Genomic DNA, 25,824 nt, shown 5'->3' on the forward strand with positions numbered 1-25,824 from the left:
CAGATGCCAGAAGCCCTCTAGGAAGGCTAAAATTTTGGATAGAATGCCAATGTTTCCAAAAGGTATAGGGTAAACACAAAAATAAGCATGTATGTACATATATACAAACAAATACACCATAAAGACTCCCCCACCAGTTAGCTATTACTGACTGCAGATGCTATCCAGTTCGGACATCTACATTTATGGTAGGTACAAAACTGTACTATGTCCTTCATGGATGCATCTGCAGTCATTAGAATACCATAGCCAACTAGGGAGGAGGATAAAGGAAGATTATGGTGTGTTTAGGATCCCTTGCAGTACAGCAGTTGCAAACCCTGCTCGGGATCTGGAATATAGAGGTAAATTATAATGCTTGGCAAATGTATGCACGGAGGTCCAAGTAGCCTCAATAATGTCTTTGGTTGCCACAGAAGGCTGTGGTAGTGGCTGTTGCCCTTGTAGAATGAGGTCTTATGTTCTGTGGAATTGGTTTTCCATGGAAAGAGTAACAGAATCGAATGCAATTTCCTATCCATTTGGAGATTGTCTGTTTGGAAATAGCTCTTCCTTCCCTTCCTGTTGCATAGGCTACAAAAAGTTGGTCAGTCTTTCTGTTGCTTTTGGTTCTGTCCAAGTAGTAGCGTAGCTGTCTATGTACATCCAAGGTATGCAATATTCTTCTCCCTCTGTTTTGTGGGTTGGGAAAGAAGGTAGGTAGGTGGATTGCCTGGTTTAAGGACACCCTGGATACCACTTTAGGCATAAAAGTTGGATTAGTTCTCATGGACACTCTATCTTGGTGGAAGATTAGGAAGGGTTGCACTGCCATTAAGGCCTGTAGTTCTGAAACCCTCCTTGCTGAAGTAATTGCCAGTAGGAAAGCAGTTTTCCAAGACAGGTATTTTAGGTCTGCTGTTGCTGCTGGTTCAAAGGGTGAAAGTGTCAACTTTTCTAAGTCCCAAGTTGGCAATGGTGGTTTCCTTGGGGTTTTACATTCTTGATTCCTCTGAGAAACTGTCTGAGCAAAGGGTGTGAAAAACAGGTGGATCAAAGCTGTATTCTGCTGAAATAGCTGATGCATGTATCTTGATGGAGGAGTAGGACAGGCCTGAATAGAAGTTCGCCAGGTACTCCAGAATATTAGGCATATCTATGTTTGACACATCTTTTCCTCTTTCAGAGCTCCAGGTGACAAACCTTTTCCATTTTCCAGGTTCCTTCTTGTTGAAGGTCTGCGTGCTTCAAGAATAATGTCTTTAACTCTTTGGGAAAGTTCTTGATTAGCTGCTGCTATGTGATGTTCCATGCAGTCAGTTGTAACGTTTTCAGGTTTGGATGTATGGTGCTGTAGTTGTTCTGAGTTAGCATCAAGGGCATCAGTGGTATTGGCCACATATTGTTCGAGACATGCTCCTCAGCAGAGGGTACCAGTGTTGTCTTGGCCAGTTTGGAGCTATCAGGATTATTCTTGGCTGTTCCTCCTTGATTTTTAATAATACTTTGTGTATCAAGGAAAAGGTGGGAATGCATATGCTGTTAGGCCTTTCCAGCTGAAGGAGAGAGTCCACTTTCCATGCTAATGGGTGGAATGTCCTTGTGCAAAATTTTGGAGCTGGTGATTGTGGGGTGATGCGAATAGATCTATCTGAGTCATTCCCCATTTCTTTGTGATGGTCTTGAAGATGTCCGGGTGCAGGTGCCATTCGTGGGCATCGGATGTGGTTGTGCTTAATATGTCTGCTAGAGTATTTTCTTTTCCTGGTACAAATATTGCCTGTAGCTGGATGTTGTAGCTGAGTGCCAGGGTCCACAGTTCCAAAGTCAGTCTGCATAGGGGTGAGTGCCTCCCTGTTTGTTGATGTACCACATGACTGTGGTGTTGTCTGTCCTTATCATCAACTGACCCTCTTTGAGAAATGGTCTGAACTTTGGATTGCCAGTTTTACTGCCAGCATTTCTTTTAGGTTGATGTGCAGGTGAAGTTGATCCTGAGTCCACAATCCTTGCACGCGTTTGTCCATCATGTGGGCCCCCCATCCTAGGTCTGAAGCGTCTGTTGTGATGTTCTGGCTTGCTTGACCTCTGCGAAAGGGAAGGCCTGGGTTTGACTGGCATGCCTGAGCCCACCATAGGAACTCCTGTTTTATGCATGGAATAAGTGGGATTTCTGTTTCTAGGCTGTGCCTGTGCTGGGACCATAAATTCCTTAGGTACCACTGTAGTTTTCTCATATGAAGTCTGACAAATGGGACCAAAATTATGCATGATGCCATGAAGCCTAAGGCCTGCAGTACCTTTCTTGCTGTTAACTTGTTCAGTTTTGTTAGTGCCAAGAAGTAAAGAGGGAGTTCTTTTGTTTTCTGCAGTTAGGAATGCCATTTGTCTTACTGTGTCCAATTCCGCTCCCAAGAAAGTCCTTGTTTGGGATGGTATCAGCCTTGACTTTTGTAAATTGACTGTGTATCCCAGTGCTTGTAGCAAGTAAATGACCCTTTGTAAATCTGTTGTCAACTTGCTTTTGTTGTCCCTTGTAGTAGGCAGTCGTCCAGGTATGGGTAAATTTGAATTCCTGTAGTCTGCAATTACTGATGCCAGGCATTTTGTGAATACTCTGGGCGCAGTAGATAAGCCAAAAGGCAATGCTGAGAATTGATAGTGCTCTGATCCTGCAAGAAATCTGAGGTATCTTCTGCAGATTGGTCGAATAGGGACGTGCAGGTATGCCTCCTTGAGATCTAGAGTTACCAGCCAACACTCCTTGCCCAGCATGGAAGTTGCTGAAGGGTCAGCATTTTGAATTTTGGAACAATGATGTATGTATTTAAGGTGGACAGGTCGAGAATTGGTCTCCAACTTTTTACCTTTCTTGGAACTAGGAATAGTCTGGAGTAGAACCCCTTTCCTTGCACTGCTGTTGGTACTTTTCCACAGCTCTCATGTTTGCTAACTCCATTATCTGTTGTAGAGCTTCTGCTTTTGGTTTGGAGGTAGATTTGGCATTCCTCTTTGACTGGTAAAGTGTGGAAGTGGAATCGGTAACCTTGATCTATGGTTTGTAAAATCCACTTGTCTTTTGTTATGTGGTGCCAGTTCTTTGAAAATAAAGTTAACTTTCCGCCTAGAGGAGCTGTTATTTGTTCCCTGGTAGGCGGATTTAGGTTAAGTCACTGTGGCTGTGCTGTTGTAGTGGCAGTGGTTGTGTCTGAGCCTCTGTTGTTACCTTGCCACTGTCGTCCTCTGTAGGCACCACCTCTAGATTGGTTTCTGCCTCTGGGACGCCTATTCCTGCCCCTTTGAAATCTTGTGGAGTCTGGAAAGGACCAATTTTGGCAGGCCAGTTCCTGCTAAACCTTGGGGTTGAACTTGCAGGAAATCTTTAACCGTTTGGACTAATTTTGCTTTTTCTTCCATTTTCTTTATAACCTGCTGTGCAGGTGTACCAAACAAGCTTGTCTTATCCATAGGAGCATCTAGCAACTTAGCTTTAACATGATCCGGTAGAGGTTGCTCCTTTAGCCATGCATGTCTTCTTATCACTGTGCCAGTCATGGCTGATCTAAATGAAGCCTCCAGTGCATCATAGCCACATTTTAAGGAATGGTTACTAACCTGTTGTATGTTATTTACCATCTCTAATACATATTTCTTATCAAGAGATTCATCAATGGTTAGTTTTTTAGTTAACTGATCAAGCATAAACTCTTGGTATTGTATCATGTGAAATTGACAGTTTAAAGCTCTAGCTGAGAGAGTAGCTGAAGTGTAAACCTTTTACCCCATCTGTCTAGTGACCTTGCTTCCCTTTCAGAAGGAATAGGGTTTTAGCTATGGTCGCTACTGCCTTGGGACCCTGGGATATAGATTCGGGTCTGCAAGAGGGGCCTTGTAAAGGTGGTGATGAGTATCTGGCACCCTGTAAAATCTGTCTGGTTTGGCAGGGGCTGGGTGCAGTGAATCTGGAGCAGAGCAGACATCATTGCAAGCATCATCTACCACAGAGAGAACAGGAGTTATAGCTAAGGGCCTGTGCTGTGGAAGGCGTGAAAGGTTCTAAGTCTTTTTCTGGAATCTGAAAAATCTTGTTGCTGCCATTGGAAATGCTCTCGCATGGCATGTAAGGTTTCCCCAAAGGAGAATTCTTCTGGAGGAGAAGCAGCTGGAATAGATTCTTCAGCATCAGAATCTTCAAAATTGGAGAAAGGGGCCTCTGGCTGGTCAGTTATGTCTGATTCATCAGCTGAATCATCAGAGGACACTGGCTCAGGGGGCTCTGCCCTAGGTCTCTTCTCAGGGGGCTGAGAGGCCCTGTCTGGGTGAGATTGAGATCCTCTAATTAATGTAATTAAATCTTCTGCCAAAGTAAGCATTTGATTACTAGAAGAGGGCCTGGTAGAAGGAGGTTTAACAGGCACTTTTTTAGAAGTCTTGGCTGCTTTAGCCCTGGCGAAGGCCTTAATGGACATGGCTGCTGGAGGCCTAGCAGCACCACATGCTGGGGTAGAGACATCCAAGGGAATGGTGTCTGATAAGTCATTGGTAGTCGATAAAACTTCTGAGGTTGGTTCAATAGCAGGGGCCTCAGCTGTAGAGATAGATTCAGCTGTACTTAGATCAGTTTTCTCGGTTTCAGCGAAATTTGTTTAAGCATGGTTTTGTCGGTCTTTATCTTTGTTTGGCAGAAAGTGTTGTCGGAGGATCCGGCGACATAATGTAAATCAGTAAAACTGTTCTGCAAACTGTTGAAGGAAGCACAGGCCGAACAGGCTGCTACGTCGTGGGCTGGGCCTAAACAAGGCAGACAGTAAGAGTGGAAATCTTTATGAGGTATTTGTTTCCCACAGGTTAAACAATTATTAACTTTTTCTGACATCGGCTGAGGCAAGAAAGAGTCCCCAACGGTACTTAGCTTTAGAAGTCTTCAAAGTAGTATGAAATAATCTCTGGATCCGACCGACCGGCACTTGCGAACAGCTTCTGCTTGCAAGAAAGACTGAGGAAAATGGCGTCGGCTGATGCTTTATACCAAGACCAACAGAGATGACGTCGGGTGAAGTGCGACATCAGGACCCGGACTTTGGAATCCGGCCGACTGAAGGGCTGCCTGACGACAGGACAACCCAGCTGTAATGACTGCAGATGCATCCATGAAGGACATCTAAGGGATTACACATCAATAATATGCATGAATTTAGAAAGATTGCTGTTAAGCATTTTTTTATAACAAAAGTAGAGCACAAAAACTTTTAGCAACAACTCAGGCAACAGACAGTAGAAAAGGCTGTTGCCAAGCTTAGGGAGCCTATAACAAGAAAGGTATCAAGAGATCCTGTAGAGGTTTTTTTTTGGAAATTCTATGAAAGTCTGTATAAAGCAAGGAAATATGGAAATCAAGAAAATATACAAATGGAAATGTTTATGGAAGAATTAAATATGCCAGGGTTAGAGATACATGATTCCCAATTACCGACTATTAGGATACAGGGAGATAAAACATGTGATGTATAATCAGGCTACAGGAAAGTCCCCAGGAACAGATGGTATTCCTGGGAAGTTTGGAAGCTAGGACAGAAAAGAACAATAAAGATCTGGAAGGCTTTGTTTAACAGTATTTTAAGAGGAGGAGAAGTACCATCATCTTGGAAGAAAGCAGTGGGAGCTGTTATACTTAAATAGGGTAAAGACCCAGTCATACAGGCCCATTTCAATACTAAACCATTGTTATAAAGTGTTCCTGTCTATAATGGCTAAAAGAATGAGAATAGCAAGGCCAGAATTGATAGATCTGAGCAATGTGGTTTTGTGAAGGGAGGGCAAACATATGACAACATTAACAGAACACTGATGATCCAGAAAGAAGCAGAATGTAAGAAGATACCACTGTTGCTGGTGGGTCTTGATACAGAGAAAGCATGACAGAGTAAGATGGGACTTTATGAACAGGAAAAATTAAGCATTTGCATTCCCTGATAAAATTACAAGGTCGATTAGGAGGATATATGAGGGATCAGAGAAGAAAATTAAAGTGGGTGCAGTCCTCTCTGATAATTTCTGCGTGAGCAGAGGAACCAGGCAGGGGGTGTCCTCCTTCCCCTTTGTTATTTGCATTATATTTAGAACCAGTGGCAAAGAAAATAAGGGACTCACAAATTCAAGGATATTATTGGTATGATAAGTCAAGAAATGCTGACTCTATTTGCACATATTTTATATCTGACAAAACCAGAAAGAGACATTACAGTGTTGTGGAACATTTTGAGACAGTTTCACATCTTTTTGAGATACAAAATTAATGAAGCTAAAACAAAGGTTTCTTTCGGCTTTTCCCGGTTAGGGGTCGCCACAGTGGAACTCCTGTCCGCTAATGATTGGTAGTGGATTTTTATGTACCGGGTTACCAGCCCTGACGCACAACCTTTAACAAAGGCACACCCCATTCACGTATGCCTCCACAAAGAAGACGCTCTAGCTGAAAATCGAATGGGACAACGTCTTGCTATGAGGCGACAACGCTACCGCAGCACCACCACCGCAGTTCGAAGCTAAAACAAAGGTAATGCTGGTAAATTATGTACCCACACACAAATCAGTTCAGCAATATCTGTATTTACGAGGACATGATAAAATGAAATATTGAGGAGTATGGATTAAAAATGATTCTGGTGTGGCAGGTAAGGATATGTGGGATCAAACTAAAGATAATACAAAAACTGAGAAAACGGAAGCTTTGTTATATGGATAGTAAGATACATGCAGTCAAAATGTTTTTAGTCCCTTTAGTCTTATTACACAGGTCAGGTACATTTTTATTAACCAGAGGAGATGTTGTGGATAGCAATTAATTAAGAGCTGAAGGACTTTATCTGCAAAGGGAAGATGGTAAGAGTCAAGTGTGATAAGATGATTCTTCCAGTAGGACAGGATGGAGTGGGATTACCCAATATGAAGGGGTATTTCACAACTAGCCTACACAGTTAAGGCCCCTATACATAGCACAAGCATTAAACTATAATTCAAAGTAGAAAGGGATGAAACAGTGGGGAAACTCAAGAAACAAGGTGAGACTGGGATTTTGGATGCAGGCCTTTAAGGAGAATAATAATAGTCATACAGAATATTACATCCATAAAGTAGCAGAAAGTATAAGAACTAACCCAACACAGGAGTGGAGAAAGGAAATGCTGCTGATAGGGATGACTGCAATTAGGGAAACAGACAACATGTAAGCGGGAGCTGGAATTTACTGGAGAAAACTGGCAAAGGAACCAAGGTATTGGGAGTAAATAACTAGAGAGGGAAAGGTAATAGAATGGCAAGAGGCCAAGAATTTATTTGGACTGCAGATTAGAGATTGCCTTCCTTATCAAGGATTAATATTAGAGTATAGGCAAAGAGAAATAAATTGGGGGGGGGGTCCTACATGAAAGACCAGCACTGGTAGAGTTTTTAGTACAATCTAGAACAGAAGCTGCCATTAAGAAAGGAATAATTAGTACATCATATAAAATATTGCATGATAACTATAACAACCAATCAACCAATCAGAGGAGGTTAGAAAGGATTGGAAAGAGATTGGATAAGCAATTCACAAAAACCAATGGGAAGATATATGTGAGGATATAGGTATGTCTCCCAAATATGCAACAAAATCTAGAAGATTTAGGAGTTTTTGCTCGAAAATTTTTACACAGATATTTTTATACCCCAAGTAGACTCCAGAGAAGTTTCCCTCGGGTAGACAGCAAATGCTGGCAGTGTGACGGGGAAGAAAGAGGTACTTGGGAACATATTTTCTGGGAGTGAGGTGGGTTGGCAGACTTGGATTCCCTGCGGGACGCACTGTCGGAGATGATGGGTGGGCAGATTGGTGTGACGAGGGAGATGATTCTTCTGAGCTAGGAAACAGAATTGGAATTGCCTAGACATGGTTATGGCTTTGCTGTGTCTAATTATGGTGGCTGCCAAAAAAGCAATTATTAGAAAATGGAAATCAAAACCTAAACCAACTATATTAGAAGTAGTGAATATAGTAACAGAGATAAAACAACTGGAATTGAGATCTTTTAAAAGAGGTAGGAGCAAACAACATGGGAAAAATGGGAATTGTAGGAACACTACAGATATAGGGGAGGAATGAATTTTAAAAGAAATTAGGACTTAAATGAGTTATGTAATGTTTGACTGAAAATGACTGGGTAGATTGCAAGTTGTTGTTGTTGTCTTTCGGCTTTTCCCGGTTAGGGGTCACCACAGCGGAACTCAGGTCCGCTAATGATTGGCAGTAGATTTTGACGAACGCTGAGGTGCCAGCTCGACGTTTAACCATCAATGAAGGTACGCCCATTTATGCATGCCTTTCGAACGCCAGCCCAACTGCGGGGAGGACATGCAGACTCCACACAGAAGGCACTCCCCGCACTCCAGCCGAGAATCGAACAGGAGAACCTCTTGCTGTGAGGCAACAATGCTACCGCTGCACCACAGTGGCACTGGGTACATTTCAAGTAATGTACAATATTTGCAACTGGGAGTGTCCGTATGGTTTGTGATGTAAAATGCTTGCAACTAGGATTGTGTCTGTGTGGTTCATTTTCATTAATATAAATGTATGATTGCTTATGTCATAAGTGATGGTTTAATAAAGATGTTTCTTGTTTACAAAAGCGGCAGGAACTGAATAGTTTACGTAATGATGCTTAGGTTATAAAATGCATGGCAATATACGTGAGGTATAATGTTCGTTAATTTAATACAGTTTGATTTCTTTTGTATAAAAGTAATTTTGGTTATGTCATAAGTGATAATTCAATAAAGGTATTAAAAAAATACCTCTATTAGTAAACTTGCAATCCTATTAGCAGAAAGAGCTGGTTTTGACAAAACTGTGGCAGAAGGAGAAAGTAAGTACAAACTGGGGACACACCAAATTGTTTGTGGAAAATGGTTATTAACTGTACACCAGGAAAAAGAGAAGCACTTATTAGGGTTCTGCAGGAAGTTACCAACAAAAATTAGAAGGCTGTTGACTATGTTAAACTCGTGGGTGAACTCAACCATAATCCATGGTTTGTCATTCATGTTTAGGAGGTGACTGAAGAGACTGAAGAAGCAACTATATGTAAAAAAAAAAGTCTTTGTTCTTATTAATATTTGTTTAAAATTTTCATTAAAAAAGTGCATGTTACACTGCAAAGCAGTTCTTGAAAGACAGCTGTGTGCTTCCTTAACAGTTATGATAGTTATATAATTAATTGGTATAACCATCAAATGATCTGCACAGGGCTCAAGTCAGTAATTTTAAAAAGCAATATTAATATAATTTTCTCAGTACTATTTCTTATCCATTGCATTAGTAACCAGTATAAACAAGAAATTAAAAAAATACATTAAATATAAAAGTTAAGTTTTATTATATTACTCAAACTTTACACCCGCGGTGGTGCTGCTGCGGTAGCATTTTCGCCTCACAGTAAGACGCTGGCTGACCGGTTCGATTCTCAGCTAGAGCGTCTTCTGCGTGGAGACATGCATGAATGGGCGCACCTTCGTTGAAGGTTGTGTGTCAGGGCTGGTAACTCGGCACGTAAAAAATCAACTACCAATCATCAGTGGACCGGAGTTCTGCTGTGGCGACCCCTAACCGGGAAAAGCCGAAAGACACAACAACTCAAACTTATAAGATCACTACAAGTTGAATTCTTTTAAATACTGATGCTGACTGCAGATTTTAAACAATCATACTTCCTGCTGAGTGCTGCCTTTCTCTGGAGATGAATTGCAGCCATAGTAGTCCTGCTCTTATACCCACATCCACATGCTCTCAAAATTATATTTGCAGTGAAGTAAAACTAGGGTGAAAATGTTCATATTACTTCAATTTGATTATTGCTTTTCACTGGTGTAGCCCAATGTGCATACATTAGTGCATCAAAAGTAAGCCACTCAGGAGTGTAACTATAAATGAAGTACAGAATCTCAAGGGTCTTTTCACATGGAATTAAACTTATGAATAAACAGCCCTCACTCAGACATGTTCTTGAACAAAAGTCAGTGTAAGATGACAGCTGTGTACTGTTACTGTCAAATTCTACCAAAATATAATTAGAACAAGTTTCACATTTTCCTACATCCACCTCCTGAAAAAGGTGCGTATGAAAAAAAAAATTAGATGTAGATTTAGTGGATTATGATACAAATACAAAATTATGTAGAACACGCTACCAAAATAAAATACAACTTCAATACCACATCTCCCCAAAGACATTACCTTTTCATAAATCTGTAGTTCGGTCTTCTTAAACTGCAGCTGTGACAAAAGATCTTCTCCCGTCCCAGGATCACTGATGCAATAAAACAAAACCTCCAGACATTCATCAAGGGGCCATCTGTCCAGACAGCGCAAGACAAGGTCACCACGCAGGACAGCATTTTGCATACGGAACAGGTACTGCCAGCCCTTGTCACCTTCACATAATAATAAAGTTTTATTAATACAAAATTGTATATACACAAAACATTTAAAACATGAATTCTCAAACTCCTGTACTGGCTTCTGTGCATAAGAACAATTTCTAGTACTCAAGATTGTTTTATTCACGTAGAGCCTACGTTCTTAAAATAACCATGAAAAGAGAGACCAGTGGAGTAGCACTATTACAACACTATCACAGCTTAGCTGCCTTTATTGCTTTTTCCAAGACAACATTATTATTCTGAAATGCAGTGTGACTAAGATATTTAATAGTGAATCAATATTAATGTCTTACTCCATCGGCCCACCTGGTCTTCAATTCTGGTCATATTTTTAAATAGCAGTAGTCCCTTGCTCCTTACATAGCCTTACGGTGGTCCTGTGCCTGCACTCCATGGAACTTTGGCAAGTATGTAAGGCAGTTGCATAAGACCAGAATTTTAAAACAGTTTCTTCAGTTCTTCAAACCAAAAATGTCTTGTAAGGAAACATATTGTTGACAATATAAACAAATTACTAGTAACACTAGAAACACAACCAAAGAACAAAAACTGAAGTTAAAACAAAATCCTTAATTACTATATATGATCATGGTTGCCACCCATCCTGGTTTGAATGAGACAGTAAATGTTTTCTACACTGTATCCCATTACCTTCATTAACCTGGAAATGTCTTGGCTTGCCAGATGGCATTACTGCCACCTATGCTGAAGCAGTTGAATGTCAGTTTATTTTCATGCTTCTCCCCTCCACCTCCAGCTGTCTTTCAAATTCTGATCAGATTTGCAGTTACAGCTATCTACTGGTGTGCAGAGTGCTTTATACTACATCCAGTTTTAAAACACACACCAGTGCATGGCTGCAACTTCATTTAGGGTGGTAAATAACTAAAGTTAAGAAAAGTAGAGTGTAAGGCTTTGTTATGGGTAGGTAAGTAGTTCTTAAAAAGTACTAAAATAAAAGTATATGTTGTTTGCAACATGAAGTTCTTCAAAGAGGAAACGTGTCCTCATTCTGGGAGAACTGTGTAACATCAAGGCATCACTTGGCTGGGGCTGAGAGACCAAGAGACAAGCTGCAGAGGTAGCATTGTAACACTGATGTGCTATATTGAATGTAGTAGCATTGTTACTGAGTGAAGCCTTCTGACTACTGGTGTGGTAAGCATAACCTGTACAAAACAGAATTTATTTATTTCAAATTTTGTTAAGCTGTAGCTGGGGTGTGCAATTATATGTTGATTGCTGAGAAAGCAATGGCCCATTGATTTTATTTTCTGACTGGCTGTTCTTCCGTAAAAGAAAGGCATTGTAAGCACTAACTTTTCGGTTATAAGTGTCTCCTTTTTTTTTTTTTTTTTTGGGTGGAGGGGTGGTATTATAGGTTCATAGGTAGGTACTAGGCTATCTGCCCGAAGCCATTTATAAGTCTAGCCAGAATGTGTTGGCTTTCGCTTAGATTAGTTGCCTGTGCCTCTGTCCAGCAGAGCCAGTGAAGTGATCCCCAAGGTAAATGTTCTGTTTCCTATCCACTCGTCAAGGTTTCTTTTGAAGAGTGTTAGCGAGGAGCTCTGCCTAATGTAGATTGGGATCTTGTTCCAAAGCATGGGAAGTCTCTGGGACAGGAATCTATCCCTCCAACATGTCCTATTTATTGTTGTGGTGAGGTTTAAATCCCTAGAGCATGTGGCTTGAGGGGATAAGGTTTTCTTTAGGTGGAGCATGTCCATAAATTCTGGGTTGGACATGGCCTTGTATGTCAGGCAGAGATCACCTCTGAGTAGGCAGTATGCAGCCGAGTACAGCTGGAGTTTCTGCAGTCGAGCTGCATAGAGCATCTGTTTGAGGCCAGTGATCCTCTTGGTGAGGTACTTCTGTGGTCTTTCCAGCTGTTGCAGGTGTCTTGTAACGTACAACCCAAATGGGGCGTTGTACTCTATGATGTCTGATGAGTAGAGGGGCACAATGACCTCTTTTGATCTGGATGAGAACCCTTTTGTGATTAGGTGGGCCATGTAGAAGGATTTTCTAACCACTATGGCAATGTGATTAGCAAAGGTGAGATTACTATCTACTTGTCCTCAGATCCCTTATTACGTCATCCATATTTAGTGGACTACCACCTATGTGGTAGTTTGTGGGTACTTTGTTTTTTTCCAAAGGGGATGACTATGCACTTTTTGGCATTTAGCTTGAGGTCATGACTTTGACACCAGGTATCCGTCTCAGTGAGACACTTTTGCAAGATGTCTGTGTCAGTCAGAGAGTCAATTATAGCCTCTAGTTTACAGTCATCTGTGAACTTGGTCAGCCATAGACCTACTGTGCTTGCCTGTACCTCTGAGAAGTATATGCTGAACAGGAGGGGTCCTAGGACTGAGCCCTGGGGAAAGCCACTTGTAACCGGTTTAGAGTCAGACCTAGCTCCTGCAACTCTCACCATGTGGGTTCTGTCCGTGAGCCAGTTGGCAATCCATCTTGTGACATAGGGGTTTATGTTCAGGCTGGTGAGCTTGTCTATAATACCAGAAGGGGGAATGGTGTTGAGGGCCTTAGCGAGGTCTAAGTAGGCTGCGTGTACTACCTTTCCCTCGTCTATAGCCTTGGTAACTGTCTCAAAGAAGTCTACCAGGTTTAGGAGGCATGATCTGCCGTTAAAGCTAAACTGGGTAGGGTCCAGTGTTTGCAGGTTCCCAATGTCTCTGTTAATGAGTTCCATGATGATGCGCTCCATAGCCTTGCAGACCAAGCTAGTCAAGTTTATGGGGTGATAGTTCCCGGGGTCTGTTGTGGCTCCACCTTTGTGGAGCAGAATAACTGTTGCTTTGCGCCACTCTATGTGTATGTAGCCTGTGGAGAGGCCGAGTCTGAACAGTGTGTTTAGGTGAGGGGTTAGTTCGTCTTTGAGCTTGTGTAGGACGCAGCCTGGGACACCGCCCAGTTCAACTGATGCTGTGTGTTTGGCTTTGGAGAGGGCTGTTTTAACCTGAGTGTCTGTGATTTCAGGGACTCTACATTCTTCTGGTATGGTTATGGGCCCTTTTGGGGGTGAGGGGCGGGAAGTTTGCGCTGAACCGGTTTGCCAAGATGTTGGCGATATCGGTCGGTTCAGTGTATTTTGTGCAATTCTGCACTAATTCCGAGCAGATCTAAGCATTGCCACTTAGATTCTTGACATAGCTAAAGAATGCCTTGTGGTTATCTTTGGAGTCCTTGGTAATTTTTCTTTCAAAGCTCGTCTTGGATGATTTTATGAGGGATCGTAGTTTCTTGCTGATACTGATCAGGAATGTCTTCCCTTCTTGGGATTTTACTCTTTTCTGTACTAGTTTCCTCCTCCTATTGTATAGCTTGTTTACGGCAGGAGTCCACCAGACTGGTTTCCTTTTCTTGGAGGAGTGAGTCTTGGTTTTGCTTGGGATGGCATGATCCATGCGTTCTTGTAGCTGCCTGTAGAATGCATTAGTAAAGGAATTTGCAGCCTGGACACTGTTATCCTTTAGCATGGGGGCTTTGAAACTTTCCACATTGGTCTTAAGTAACGTGACGTTTGCTTCTGAAAAGTTTTTCAGGGTGGTTTACTTGTTGGGGAGTGGGGGCAGAATATGGATATCCAAAGTGATTTGTTTATGGTCAGATCTAACCAGCAAGTGGTTGACCTCCAGTGCAAAACACCAGTCGCCTATGTTGGTGATGACCAGGTCCTATATGTTGTCACCTCTGGTGGGAGTGTTGACCAGATGAACCATGGCGCTTGAGTTTATAAATTCTAGGAAAAGTTGGGCAAGGGAGTTAGTACTTTAGTAGTTCTTCCAGTTAATGTTTGGGTAATTGAAATCACCCAATATTAGGGTGTTTGGTAGGATCTTTATGTTTCCCAGTGTTTCCAAAAACCCGGAATGAGGGTCCTGGGACATGGTGGGTGATCTGTAGCAAGCTACAATTTGAATTCCAGTTTTGCCTGTTGTTAGTTGCATGTGGATGATCTCTAAAGCATTGTGCTGTGCCACTAACCTGGCGGTGTGGGTATCCTTGATGAATAGATATGCCCCCGCTTTTTGTATTTCGGTTTGGGTTCTGTGGCCGAAATGTATGGTATGCGTTGTAGCCTGGTAGTGCTGGGGTGCTCTCTGGAGTCTTAAACCAGGTTTCTGTTACTTCACATATATCGATTTTCTCTACACTGAGGAGTACCTCGAGTGTGTGCCTTTTGAGGTTTAGATTTCTGGCACTGAGTAGCATTACCCACAGTTCTTTGTTACTTGAGCTATTTACGATGGTGGGTTTGTCTTTTGGGCCTTGCCTAAAGTATTTGAAAGCCTAACAGTGACAGGTGCAAGCCGTCTCTAGCGAAGCAGCGTGGCTTGTCAAGAATGTCATCCGAGGCAGACAGACACTGGATCCCCTTTGAATGACACCAGAAACTTAGCCAATTGTTGAAATTGAGAATTTTTTCTTTATACTGTGGTATCATTCTTGGTGAGGGCAGGATGCTACTCAGGGTCATACCGACCTGGACTACATGATCAGAGAGCTCTTCCATGTCTCTTTTCATGAAGTCCAGGGTGGTACGGCTCAGGTCATTCACACCAACATGGACAATGACAGAGTCATATTTGTACTTGTTCTGGAGTGACCTGAGTGCTTGTGTTATGTGGCGGATCCTGGCACCCAACAGGCAGCTAACAGTAACCTCCTCCTTATTCGGCCTAGTGAGTGGGACATCAGTGTGCCTGACTATAGAGTCACCTATTACTGGTATGTTATTTTGCCTTAAGGGCTGTGATTGCATGGCACACTAGTTTTGTGAAGTGTGTGTTTCTTGGTTTGTGTTGGGAGGTGGAGGTTGCTTGGATGTTTGCTTTGGAGGGCTCTGTTGGTTTTGCAGATTTTTATTTAGAGCCTCTGAGTATGTTTTCATGTATTTATGTGTGTTTTTTGCCGATGCTGGTTTAATGGGTCTATGTAAGACTGGTGGTGTGATGCAAGTATTTCCTTTCTCCTCTTGACTGATCCAGTCTTGGGTTGAGAGAGCTTAGCCTCTAGTTTGGCTGTACAATTGCATCTCTCGTATGTATTAGTGTTTGGAGGTAGGAGGAGGGGGTTGTCTGTGTACATGAGGCAGTTGTAACATTGCCTCAAAATGCCCAGATTCACCAGTCGGACTGGAGAGTACACCTGAAACTGCCCTTTGGACATGCCTGGATAGGTACAGTGAACTGTTTTACTGGATGGCTGGTAAGGTCGAATAGAGAGCCTTGTCCTTCTTTACAGTACAGGAGGATCTAGGGCTAGAGTTTATAAGTGCTTGCTATAAGTTTTGAGCAAGTGCCGGGCTGAGAAATGAATGGCTTGAGTGCTTAACTTGAAAGTCTGTCTAGTTCCAAGGGAAAAACTGAAGAGGAGACTGTGGAGCCAGGAATAGTTTTACCCTAGCTAACCGGTGCTGCCCGGCGCCCAAAACTGGGCAAATACAGTATTTATAGCATTGAAATGAAAGAGATAGAAATGAGCTCACAATGGCCAATAAACTACTAATTTCTGCACTAAAATCACTCCTCCAGGGACAGATAGGCTGTTCAAAGCTCCCCTCTCTCACAGGTGAACAGAGAAACTTCCTTCTATCCAAGTAAGGTATGGGCAAACACAGAGATGTGTAACACAGCCCTGAATTCAGCACTAACCTGAAAACTGGACTATACTAGCTTAGAAAGGCGGGAAAACAAATATATATATATATATATATATATATATATATATTTTTTTTTTTTTCAGAAAATAAAGCAGATACACTCAAAAAACACTTTAAAAGCACAGAAAAGGATACTTATTGTTATATATCGCAGATCAGAGTTGTAGTCAATGCCCCTAGTAATAAAGTAGGAAGAAACACAAATACAGTAAAATCAGATGAATAAAGTGCAATTTATATATATATATATATATATATATATATATATATATATATATATAAAACTAAAGCAATAGAAAACGAACAAACTGATTTAAACATGTTACCCAATTAACCAGAAAAAAAGCTCAAAACTGAGCCCTGTTCCAGCAGTCTTCAATCAGACAAGTTCTAACTGCACACCCCTGCTTACTAGGGTTCAGGGGAACCTTCTCCAAAAAAGATGGCTTGGATCAGTGCTCAAGTTATACAAACAATGCTAGATTCAGCAGGTCTGAATCTGGTCTATGCTACAGCAACAAGGCACACCAATTTCAGAAAGAAACAGTTCAAAAAAGCAGGCACAATAATCCTATGACCAGAAATTCCCAGCTCAGAAGGGCAGAATCCAGCCTCTCATCCAAAAGGAGTCCAGACCACAAACCCTCTTAATGTAGAATAACTGGCCTGAAGCCCAAGTGCTTAAGCCAGAACTAATACACTTTAAGCAGACACTGGGCCTTCAATCAGCAATTCCCAGCTTCGAAGGATGTAAGCTACCTGTCCTGCCACAATAGTGCAGACCACAAACCTTCTTAATGTAAAGTAACCTGTATGAAGCCCAAGTGCTTAAAACCAAAAGACTTAGAACAACAGTTACTAACGCAGATGTTTTTCTCCAGTCAGTCCCAGAGTGAATTTGTGAAAACCCATCCAGTCATCTAGTTTATGTTTAAAGAAAGATTGTGAGTCATATCACTTAAGAGGCATGATAAGTTTATTCCAGACGTCATGGATCACTGGCTATAAATCTGTCCTCCCACTATGTTTTACATATCTCTTGGTAAAGATTTAGGTGTCTGGTTATAGTTTTAGTGTGCATGTACTATCCGATACAAGATGAAGTTAATTTAATAATTTGTCTTCTCTCTGGCAATGGGTAAACTGTTTCTTCATTACAATTAGAGGTGCAAAAGGGACACAATTAAAATGCCACAAGGCAGTGATTTTTCACTTATTTGTCATCAGTTGTTAAACTACCCAGTTATTTTATACGCTTTAAAATGGCAATGTCTTTTTAACTATATTTTTTTATTTTGCTTTTTTCTTTTAATACTCGTCATTTGTGGATGGAATGATTTGCATTTCGTAGGCATTTGCTAAATTTGTGGTACTGAGTATGCTTGTAGATGGTACAATCCCATGCTAATGTCTTCTGTTGAGGTAACATTTCTGGCCACTACAACATCTCGTGTTCTGTCTTTACTTTCATTTTACTGTCAACAGCTATGGGTCATGTGTCAAGTGTTTTAGTGCTCAGTTTACTAATAAGTACTGTGTCAACTTTGAATATTAAACCTTGCAAACAACTTGCTTGTTTTTAAGACTGAATTTCTTTCTTTAATCATGACTTCAGTTCAGGCCATTACTGGATCAGAAATTTTAAAAGCCATAAAACACAAGACACAGTGTGTAGGACCATGTGGTTTCTAGGGGCCTAGTAGCTCCAGATCCTTCTGTCTGCCAGAAAAACTTTATTAAAAGACATTACCACAGCATGCCCCCAATCCCTAACTGGGCAAGAAACAAAGCAAAAGGAAAATGAATCTATTGATGCACATTTGCAATGCACAACAGATGCATGTGAAGCTTTTTCTGGACATCCAAAACCTATGGAAGGTGCAGTAGTCAGTGAGTGGCCAGCAGCTTTTGTAGAGGTTTATTATCTCCAACACAACAGCAAGCCTAAAAGGTTCATTTAAACCGGCCATATTTAAGCATTCATGAAACTGTGATCCAGCACAATACAGAGCAGACAATATGCTCAGGGAAGAAAAGGAACAAAAGAGAAACTTAGCTGACATTAAGCTCCAACAGTTTGATACTGACTCATGGGAAAGGTGAAGAAATTTGGGAGGGGGGGGCACGTAGATTCAGATTTTTACCAAACACAACCACCAGAACAATATCAGCAGTCGCTGCAGGGTGAACCATGTTTAATCACTTGTTTTAAATGAGGTCAAATGAACAATGGCTGAATAAGTGCCCTCTGTCCGTACAGCAAACAGATTCGCCAAACATTCAAGCACTACGGCAAGATGAAGGAAATTCTCCTATATGGAATACTGTTTGGCAACCAATGAGGCTTCAAAACCATTAGGATAGCCATGAACAGGAAAAAGAAGTTATGTACCTACCATAACATTCCATGTCAGTTGTCTTCTTCTCGCCGCCTTTCTTGCTGGTTGGGTTCAGAGCCAATCCTCGGCTCCGACTCGGCCATCTTCAATAGCTCAAGAGCGGTTTACTGGCTTGAGGCTACCCCATATCCCATGATGCCTGGCACTAGCTACCCAGATCTCGTTTGAAAAAGCTATTCCAGACATGACTAAGGAAGAATTCTGCCCTAGTAGCCCCTTGGACCTAACTATGAAGCTATCTAAGCAGAAAGGACAACCAGAGAAGGTTCAGCCAATGAAATCTGAATAAGGGAGCTCCTCTTGATCCACTAGGATAGGGGGATGGAGGGTGGGACGCAAGAAAGAAGACGAGAAGAAGACAACTAACATGGAAAGTTATGGTAGGTACATAACTTCTTTATGTTAAGTTGTCTATCTCGCCTTCATTCTTGCTGGTTGGGACAGCGTCCCTAGCACCTACTATCCTGGGTGGCTCAATGGAACAGACTCTTCAGAACAGTGGAACCAAAATCAGCCCTGTTTCTGGAAGCAATTTCTAATTTGTAATGAGAAATGAAGGTATGTGGGTTAGCCCACGTAGCAGCTGCACATATAGATTCCATGGGCAACCTAGATTGGAAGGCCACCGAGGTAGCCAATGCCCTAGTAGAGTGGCCTTTAGGTTTGGTAGATAATTTCTTGTTTCTCAGCTGGTAAATGAATGAAATAATGCGAGACAATCATATAGATAATGTTACCTTTGAGTCCGGAAGGCCCTGTCTGCCCTCAGCATAGGAAAGGAAGAGTTGGTCCAACTTCCTGATGTCCTTTGTCCTATGCAAATAAAAATGCAGCTGTCTGCGAACATCCAACTGGTGCAATTTATATTCTGCATTATTGGTGTGATTAGGAAAGAACACCGGAAGGTCAATGGACTGATTCAGATTACTTTGTGTACAGACCTTAGGAAGGAAGGAAGGATTGGTCCTTAGAGCGACCCTATCATTATGGAAAACTAAGTATGAGGGACAAATACATAGAGCCTGAAGCTCCGAAACACGTCTGGCAGAAGTAATGGCTACCAGAAAGAAAGTTTTCCAGGATAAAAACTTAATGGAGCAAGATGCTGAGGTTCAAAAGGTGGCAAGATTAGGGAAGCTAGCACCAAGTTTAGATCCCACGGAGGTGGGGGATCCCTCACTGGGGGCCTAAGCAGAGTGGTTCCTTTGAGGAAGGCTTTACACAGCTTATGAGACATGATGTTATTAGAAGACAACCCAATGTGAAAATTCGAAATGGCAGCTAAATGAACCCTGATTGTAGCAGAAGCGAAACCAGAATGAAAGAGTTCCACTAAAAATTCCAGAATCTCATGGACAGGGGCTGAAAAGGGATCTATATTCTTAGCCTCTGCCCAGCAAGAAAAACGTTTCCACTTGCTAGTGTAAGTTTTCCTAGTTGTGGATTTGTGCGATGAGATAATTTTCCACACAGAGGAGGAAATATTAGTAAGCCTGGCTAAGGTTGGAAGTGGAGCAACCAAGCTGTGAAGCTGGAGTGTTTGAAGGGATCCATGCAGTCTGCCTGATTAATGAATCAGTAGATCTTGAATAGGATCCAGAATCCAAGGCTGCTCGAGAAGATAATGATGCAGGAATGGGAACCATATCTGTCGAGACCAGTAAGGGGCAATGAGGATCATTTTGCAATCCAACGCAGTTGCTCTCTGTATGAGTTTGGGTATTAGGGGAAACGGAGGAAAGGCGTAAAGAAGTCCCTGAAGCCAATCGTGGACTAGAGCGTCTCTGGGGGAGTGGCCGGGAAGTGGAAGAAGGGAGAAGAAATTGCTGCACTTGCTGTTGAAAGGTGTGGAGAACAGGTTGCAGCAAGGCTGACCCCATTTGCAAAAGATTTGTTTCACAATTACCTGATTCAGAGACCACTCGTGAGGCATGAGAATTGCTCTGCTGAGCCTGTCTGCGATGACGTTGGAACTCCCAGGGATGTGCTTTGCGATCAGAAAACGTTGGGAAGAGATTTCCCACTGCCAGAGTCTGAGTGCTTCTCGACATAGAGGACAGGATCTGGTTCCGCCCTGCTTGTTGATGTACCACACCACTGACATACTGTTCGTTTGAATTGCAATGGTCCCGGGAGGGAGAGAGTCCTGAAGGGCTTGCAACGCTAAAAGCACGGCTCTCACCTCCAAGACATTTATATGCAAATGGTACTCTTGAGGCTGCCAGGTGCCTTGGACTGTCCTGCCCTGATAATGCCCCCCCACCCTATCAGGGAGACGTCTGTGGTCACTGTGGCAATTGGAGGAGATGGCACAAATGGTCTGCCCTGGGACACTGATGGGGAGACCATCCACCAAGCGAGGTGCTTCTTCCATGCTTCTGTGATCATAATCTTGTGAGACATGGGAAGCTGTTGGAAGGACCACTGTGTGAATAGAAGCCACTGGGGGATTCTCATGTAAAGCAGGCCAGGGGGACAAGAAGAATTGCTGATGCCATGGAACCCAGTGTTCGGAGGACGAACGTGGTTTGAATCATTTTGCATGTTAATAAAATATGTACTTGTTGGCGAATTAGTGATACCCTGTCTGGTGGAAGGTTTGCAAACATGTTCCTGGTATTTAAATTTGCGCCTATATAAGTGATATGCTGACAGGGCAACAATGCAGATTTTTCGAAATTTATTGTGATACCTAGCATGGAGCAAGTTTTGATAGTGTAGTCCCTGGCTTGCAGGAGGTGATGCCTGGTGGAAGCAGTGAGGAGCCAGTAGTCTAGATATGGAAACACCTGGAATCCCTGACATCTCAGGTGAGCCGTAACCACTGCCATGCATTTGGTGAACACCCTGGGGGCTGTGGTGAGACTGAAGGGCAGAGCTCTGAACTGATAATGACTGGCTCCCAGCCGGAAGCGAAGGAATCTCCTGGAGCGCCTGTGCATTTTGATGTGGTAGTACGCATCCTGGAGATCTATAGAGCACATCCAATTGTCCTGACCCAGGAAGGGTAGAATGGACTGTAGCGTGACCATCTGAAACTTTGTTTGTACAGACCTGTTTAGTCTGCGGAGATCCAGAATGGGTCTCCAATCCCCTGTCTTTTCTGATACCAAAAAGAACCTTGAGTAAGTTCCGGATCTGATCTGGTCTGCTGGGACTTCCTGGATGACCCTTTTGTGCAGCAGCTTTGAAATTTCTCTGGCTGCTTGGTCCCTTAGATTGGGTGGAACATCGGGAAGGGACTTGTTTGATGATAATGGGGGTTGAGCAAAGGGAAATCTGTAACCTCCGGATATGATTGACTATACCCACTTATCTTGAATTAGATTCTGCCAGGCTTTGAGGTACAGCAAAAGTCTTCCCCTGACTGCTTCCAGAGGCGGGCAGCCGGGCAACCCTTCAGGGATGCCGAAAAGGCTTCTCAGAGCAGGATTCTCTGCTGTCCTGGTTCTGCGGACCCCCCCTGCCACGAGGGTGGCATCTGTTATTGTTCCCTCCTATGCCCCTGGAGGGGAACTCACCACGTGTGTCAGGCAAGGTTCCCTGGGATTTACAGAACCACATTTTTCCACTCTTCTGATCCTTGGGATATAGTCTGGAAGGAGTGGAGAAATGGACTCCCACGGCAGAGAGAGTCTTACCTTCCTGTTCACACCTGGTTAGTGTGTCCTTCACCTGTGGTCCAAAGAGAGCGGAGCCATCAAAGGGGGTATTGGTGAAAGACGCTCTGAAGGGCTCCGCAAAATTACATAGCCGCATCCATGAGGGCCTCCTAAGGGCGACGCCTGTGCCTGCGGCTCTACTCGCACCATCGGCTGCATAAGAAATGAGCCTCATGGAGGAGTTAACAACTGAATTCAGAGTAGCCAGCTGGGAGGCCACCTTAGCTTGAGCCCCCACAGCTGATGGATCTTAGAGGGTATCTCCAAGCTCTTTAAGGAGATCCCTCTGAAGGCGGGTGAAATGGCACAAATAATTCAGAGACTTCATCGAGAAGGTCACTGAAGCAAACATTCACTTCCCATATCTGTCCATAGTCCTAGACTCCTTGTTAGGAGGATGGACAGATGAAGAATTTTCTGCCAACTCCTTCTTTGTGGCTGCTGCTACCACCATGGCATCAACAGGTATGCCCTTAGATAAAAACTGTTTGTCTTGAGGTGCAGTTATAAATTTAGCAGGTGGTCTGGGGGTTGGTTCCACTGTGTCTGGAGCTGACCACGCCTTCCGAGCCACCACAAACATAAGTGGGTCGAAAGGCGGAGACACCCAGGAGGTGGAGGGTCGGGAACCAAACGCGTCCAGAAATACTGACTCATCCTCGGAAGAGGCTAGGGTATTCCAGTTCCCCCTCTGTTTAAGGATTTCAAGGATGTCTGAAAAGGAGACATCTTCAGAGGGGGATCTCGGGGACTCTTCCGAATCCTCTAAGTTGGTATCTGATGTGACAGACTCAGGGGAGTCAATGTGCTTCCTCTTGCACTTCCTCTTACAAGGTGGCTCCTCTGAGTAATCAGGGGAGGCCTCAGAAGAGGAAGAAACACCCAAAGGGGTGTCCTGGAACACTGGTTCCCCACGCTTGGGGTCAGGAGGAGGGGCAGAGGCAGACGCAGGCACCATAGGGGGAGGGGCCGATGGGGTTGATCATGGGACTGGCACAGGGGCCAGTACACTCCTCATGACCTCGAAGGCGTCCCTGCCTGGATGCAAAGACGACTCTGGTTCTGAAGAAATCTGAATCCCTCTCTGCACCGAGGGGGACGACTCCGAAGCCGATGTAGGAGCCGAGCTCACCTGCACCGACTCTCCGAGAGGGAGAGCGGGGTCGGACAAGGGTCTGATGCCACTCGCCCCCTCAGAGCAGACGAGGGAGTCCCAGCACCCAGATCCCTCCAAGGACGGGATCAGAGCCGATGATGGATATCGGAGCCGACGGTTCCACGACTCAAACCCCAACGAACTCCAGCTCCGAACTCAAGGGAGGAGTCGGAGGAGGAATATTTGCAGAAGTGGACGGAGCAGACACCTGATGAGGGGGCTGGACAACATTTCTGCTAGGGTCTGCGATTTCAGCAACCTGCTGACCACTCTCTCCAAATCATGATCTGAAAGTCTGGAGGACCGAGAGGAGTGAGAGGACTTATGACTGCGCTCCGATTGGAGCAGAAGTGACCATGGAGCCAAGCGTATCGACTCCAAGGAGGGAGATCTAGATCTTTTTCAACTCATGCACGGCTCCGAAGTTCATGTTGGAGCAGACTGTGAGGGAGGCACATCGGCTCCAGCCGGAGCCGAGGCGGATGGTGGTGCTTCACCCAACGAAGGCTCAGAACTTGGAGCCGAAGACTTGGGTGGCTTGGAGGATTTCGCAGACTGAGCCTTAGCTGGTGAATCCTGTGGCTTAAGCAAACCCCGAAGGATTAGCTTATTTTTGCGCTCCTGCAGGACCCTTGGGCTGAAAGCATGACAGACCGAACAAGAGTCCTTCCGGTGCACCTCACCCAGACAGTAGACACAAGAAGTGTGACCATCTGTCAGAGACATCTTCTGACAGCATGAGTCACACTTCTTGAATCCGGACACTTCAGTATCGCTGGGCATGGTACCACACACATACACCAAGGAGAAAAAACGCACACACACAAGCAAAAAACAAGTTAGCAGGTATAACTAACTAAACTATACAGCTAACACACACTAACAAAAAACTAAGTAAGTCTACTACTATTGACACTACCTAAAAACGATCTATATTACATATATATATATATATATATATATATATATATATATATATATATATATATATATATATATTTTTTTTTTTAAACAAAAAGGGTTAGCCTCTAACAAACGGCTACCACTAAAGGAAGGGAGGGGGAGGGGTGGGAAAAACTCTCTAAGCAAAACGAGTTTTCAAGAAAAACAAGAGGGATAAATGCTATTTAGGGAATCTAGCTTGGGGAAAGTACAACTAAGTAATTAGGTACACTATGAAGAAAAATTTTTTTGTAAAATTAGTAAAAATACAAAAAAGTATACGAGCCTGAGCCAGTAAGACAACCTTGCAGTCTGAAGTGGCAAACAAGATCTGGGTAGCTAGCCCCAGACATCATGGGATATGGGGTAGCCTTGAGCCAGTAAACAGCTCTCGAGCTATTGAAGATGGCCGAGTCGGAGGCGAGGATTGGCTCCGAACCCAACCAGCAAGAATGAAGGCGAGATAGACAACTTAACATCCACAGTTATCTCCCGTGGCACAAATCGCTCAAGATGGTCCTTTTATTAATGTTACAGTTAAAAATTCAACTATTTAATTTCTCGTCGGTATAGGAGTTATTAGATCTAGAATTACTTCAAATACTGAACACCTTTCACTTTCCAAAAAACAACTTGGGGTGTGGGAGTGTCCAGAGTCCCAGACCATCCAGACACAAAACCTTCTCCCATTCAAATTGGTCCACTGAAAGAAATGCAAGTTTTTATTGTAGGAAATTCTGCCTCTCTAAATCTTTTAGGTAGAGATGAATTATGTAAATTAAAATGTGTTGTTTATTGTACACCAGATGGGGTATGTTTAGACATTCCAAGTGAACCTTTAGGGTTATATTCAAATAACATCAGTACAGACGAAGATGCCCTCTTCACTACTCTAGCATCAGAATGACTTGGAGGAATTAAAAGTAAACACTTCAAAACAATGGACTACCGATGAAAATGAGGTAGGGAGTACAAAAAATGCAGAACCTGCATATATAACACTGAAACCATGTGAGCGCCTGCCTATGGTAGCTCGTTATCCTTTGTCATTAGAAGTGGAAAAAGGAATCAAACCTGTTACTTCTGCCGTGTTACAACAAGGTATCATTATCCCAACTCAAAGTCCCTGTAACACTCCTATTTTACCAGTTGAGAAACCAGGGAAAAATAAATATAGATTTGTACAAGATTTATGAGCAGATAATGCAGTAACAGTACCGTCATTTTTGACAGTCCCTAATCCTGCAACAATACTGTGTTCCATTCCATCAAATACCACAACCTTCTCAGTGATGGATATTTAATCTTTCTTTCCTATCCCTGTACATCTAGACAACCAGTATCGGTTTGCATTTGCACACAGAGGGCAACAGTATACCTGGACTAGATTCATGCAGAGATGAGTAACCAGCCATCCTTGTCTCTACAGAAATGAAAAAAACAGTAGGACAAAGATTACACTTCCTTGTGATTCTATACAAATTAAATATGTAGATGACTTGCTTTTATCTTCAAAAACCC

At 43.0% G+C, this 25,824-nt stretch overlaps 1 protein-coding gene across 2 annotated transcripts in view; it reads right to left on the reverse strand.

Annotated features, from left to right (window-relative positions):
• The window catches only part of ZFYVE26 (zinc finger FYVE-type containing 26), a 3,506,023-nt gene that overhangs the window by 1,627,362 nt on the left and 1,852,837 nt on the right, over positions 1–25,824 (reverse strand). For both annotated transcript variants that reach the window (XM_044074068.1, XM_044074069.1), the window contains one exon: positions 10,250–10,446. In XM_044074068.1, the coding sequence (XP_043930003.1) occupies positions 10,250–10,446 (197 nt within the window). The remainder of the gene's footprint in view (positions 1–10,249; positions 10,447–25,824) is intronic.

The sequence above is a fragment of the Protopterus annectens genome, chromosome 6.part0 (assembly GCF_019279795.1).
Source record: "Protopterus annectens isolate FY-2018-M chromosome 6.part0, PAN1.0, whole genome shotgun sequence".
NCBI classification, from domain to species: domain Eukaryota; kingdom Metazoa; phylum Chordata; order Ceratodontiformes; family Protopteridae; genus Protopterus; species Protopterus annectens.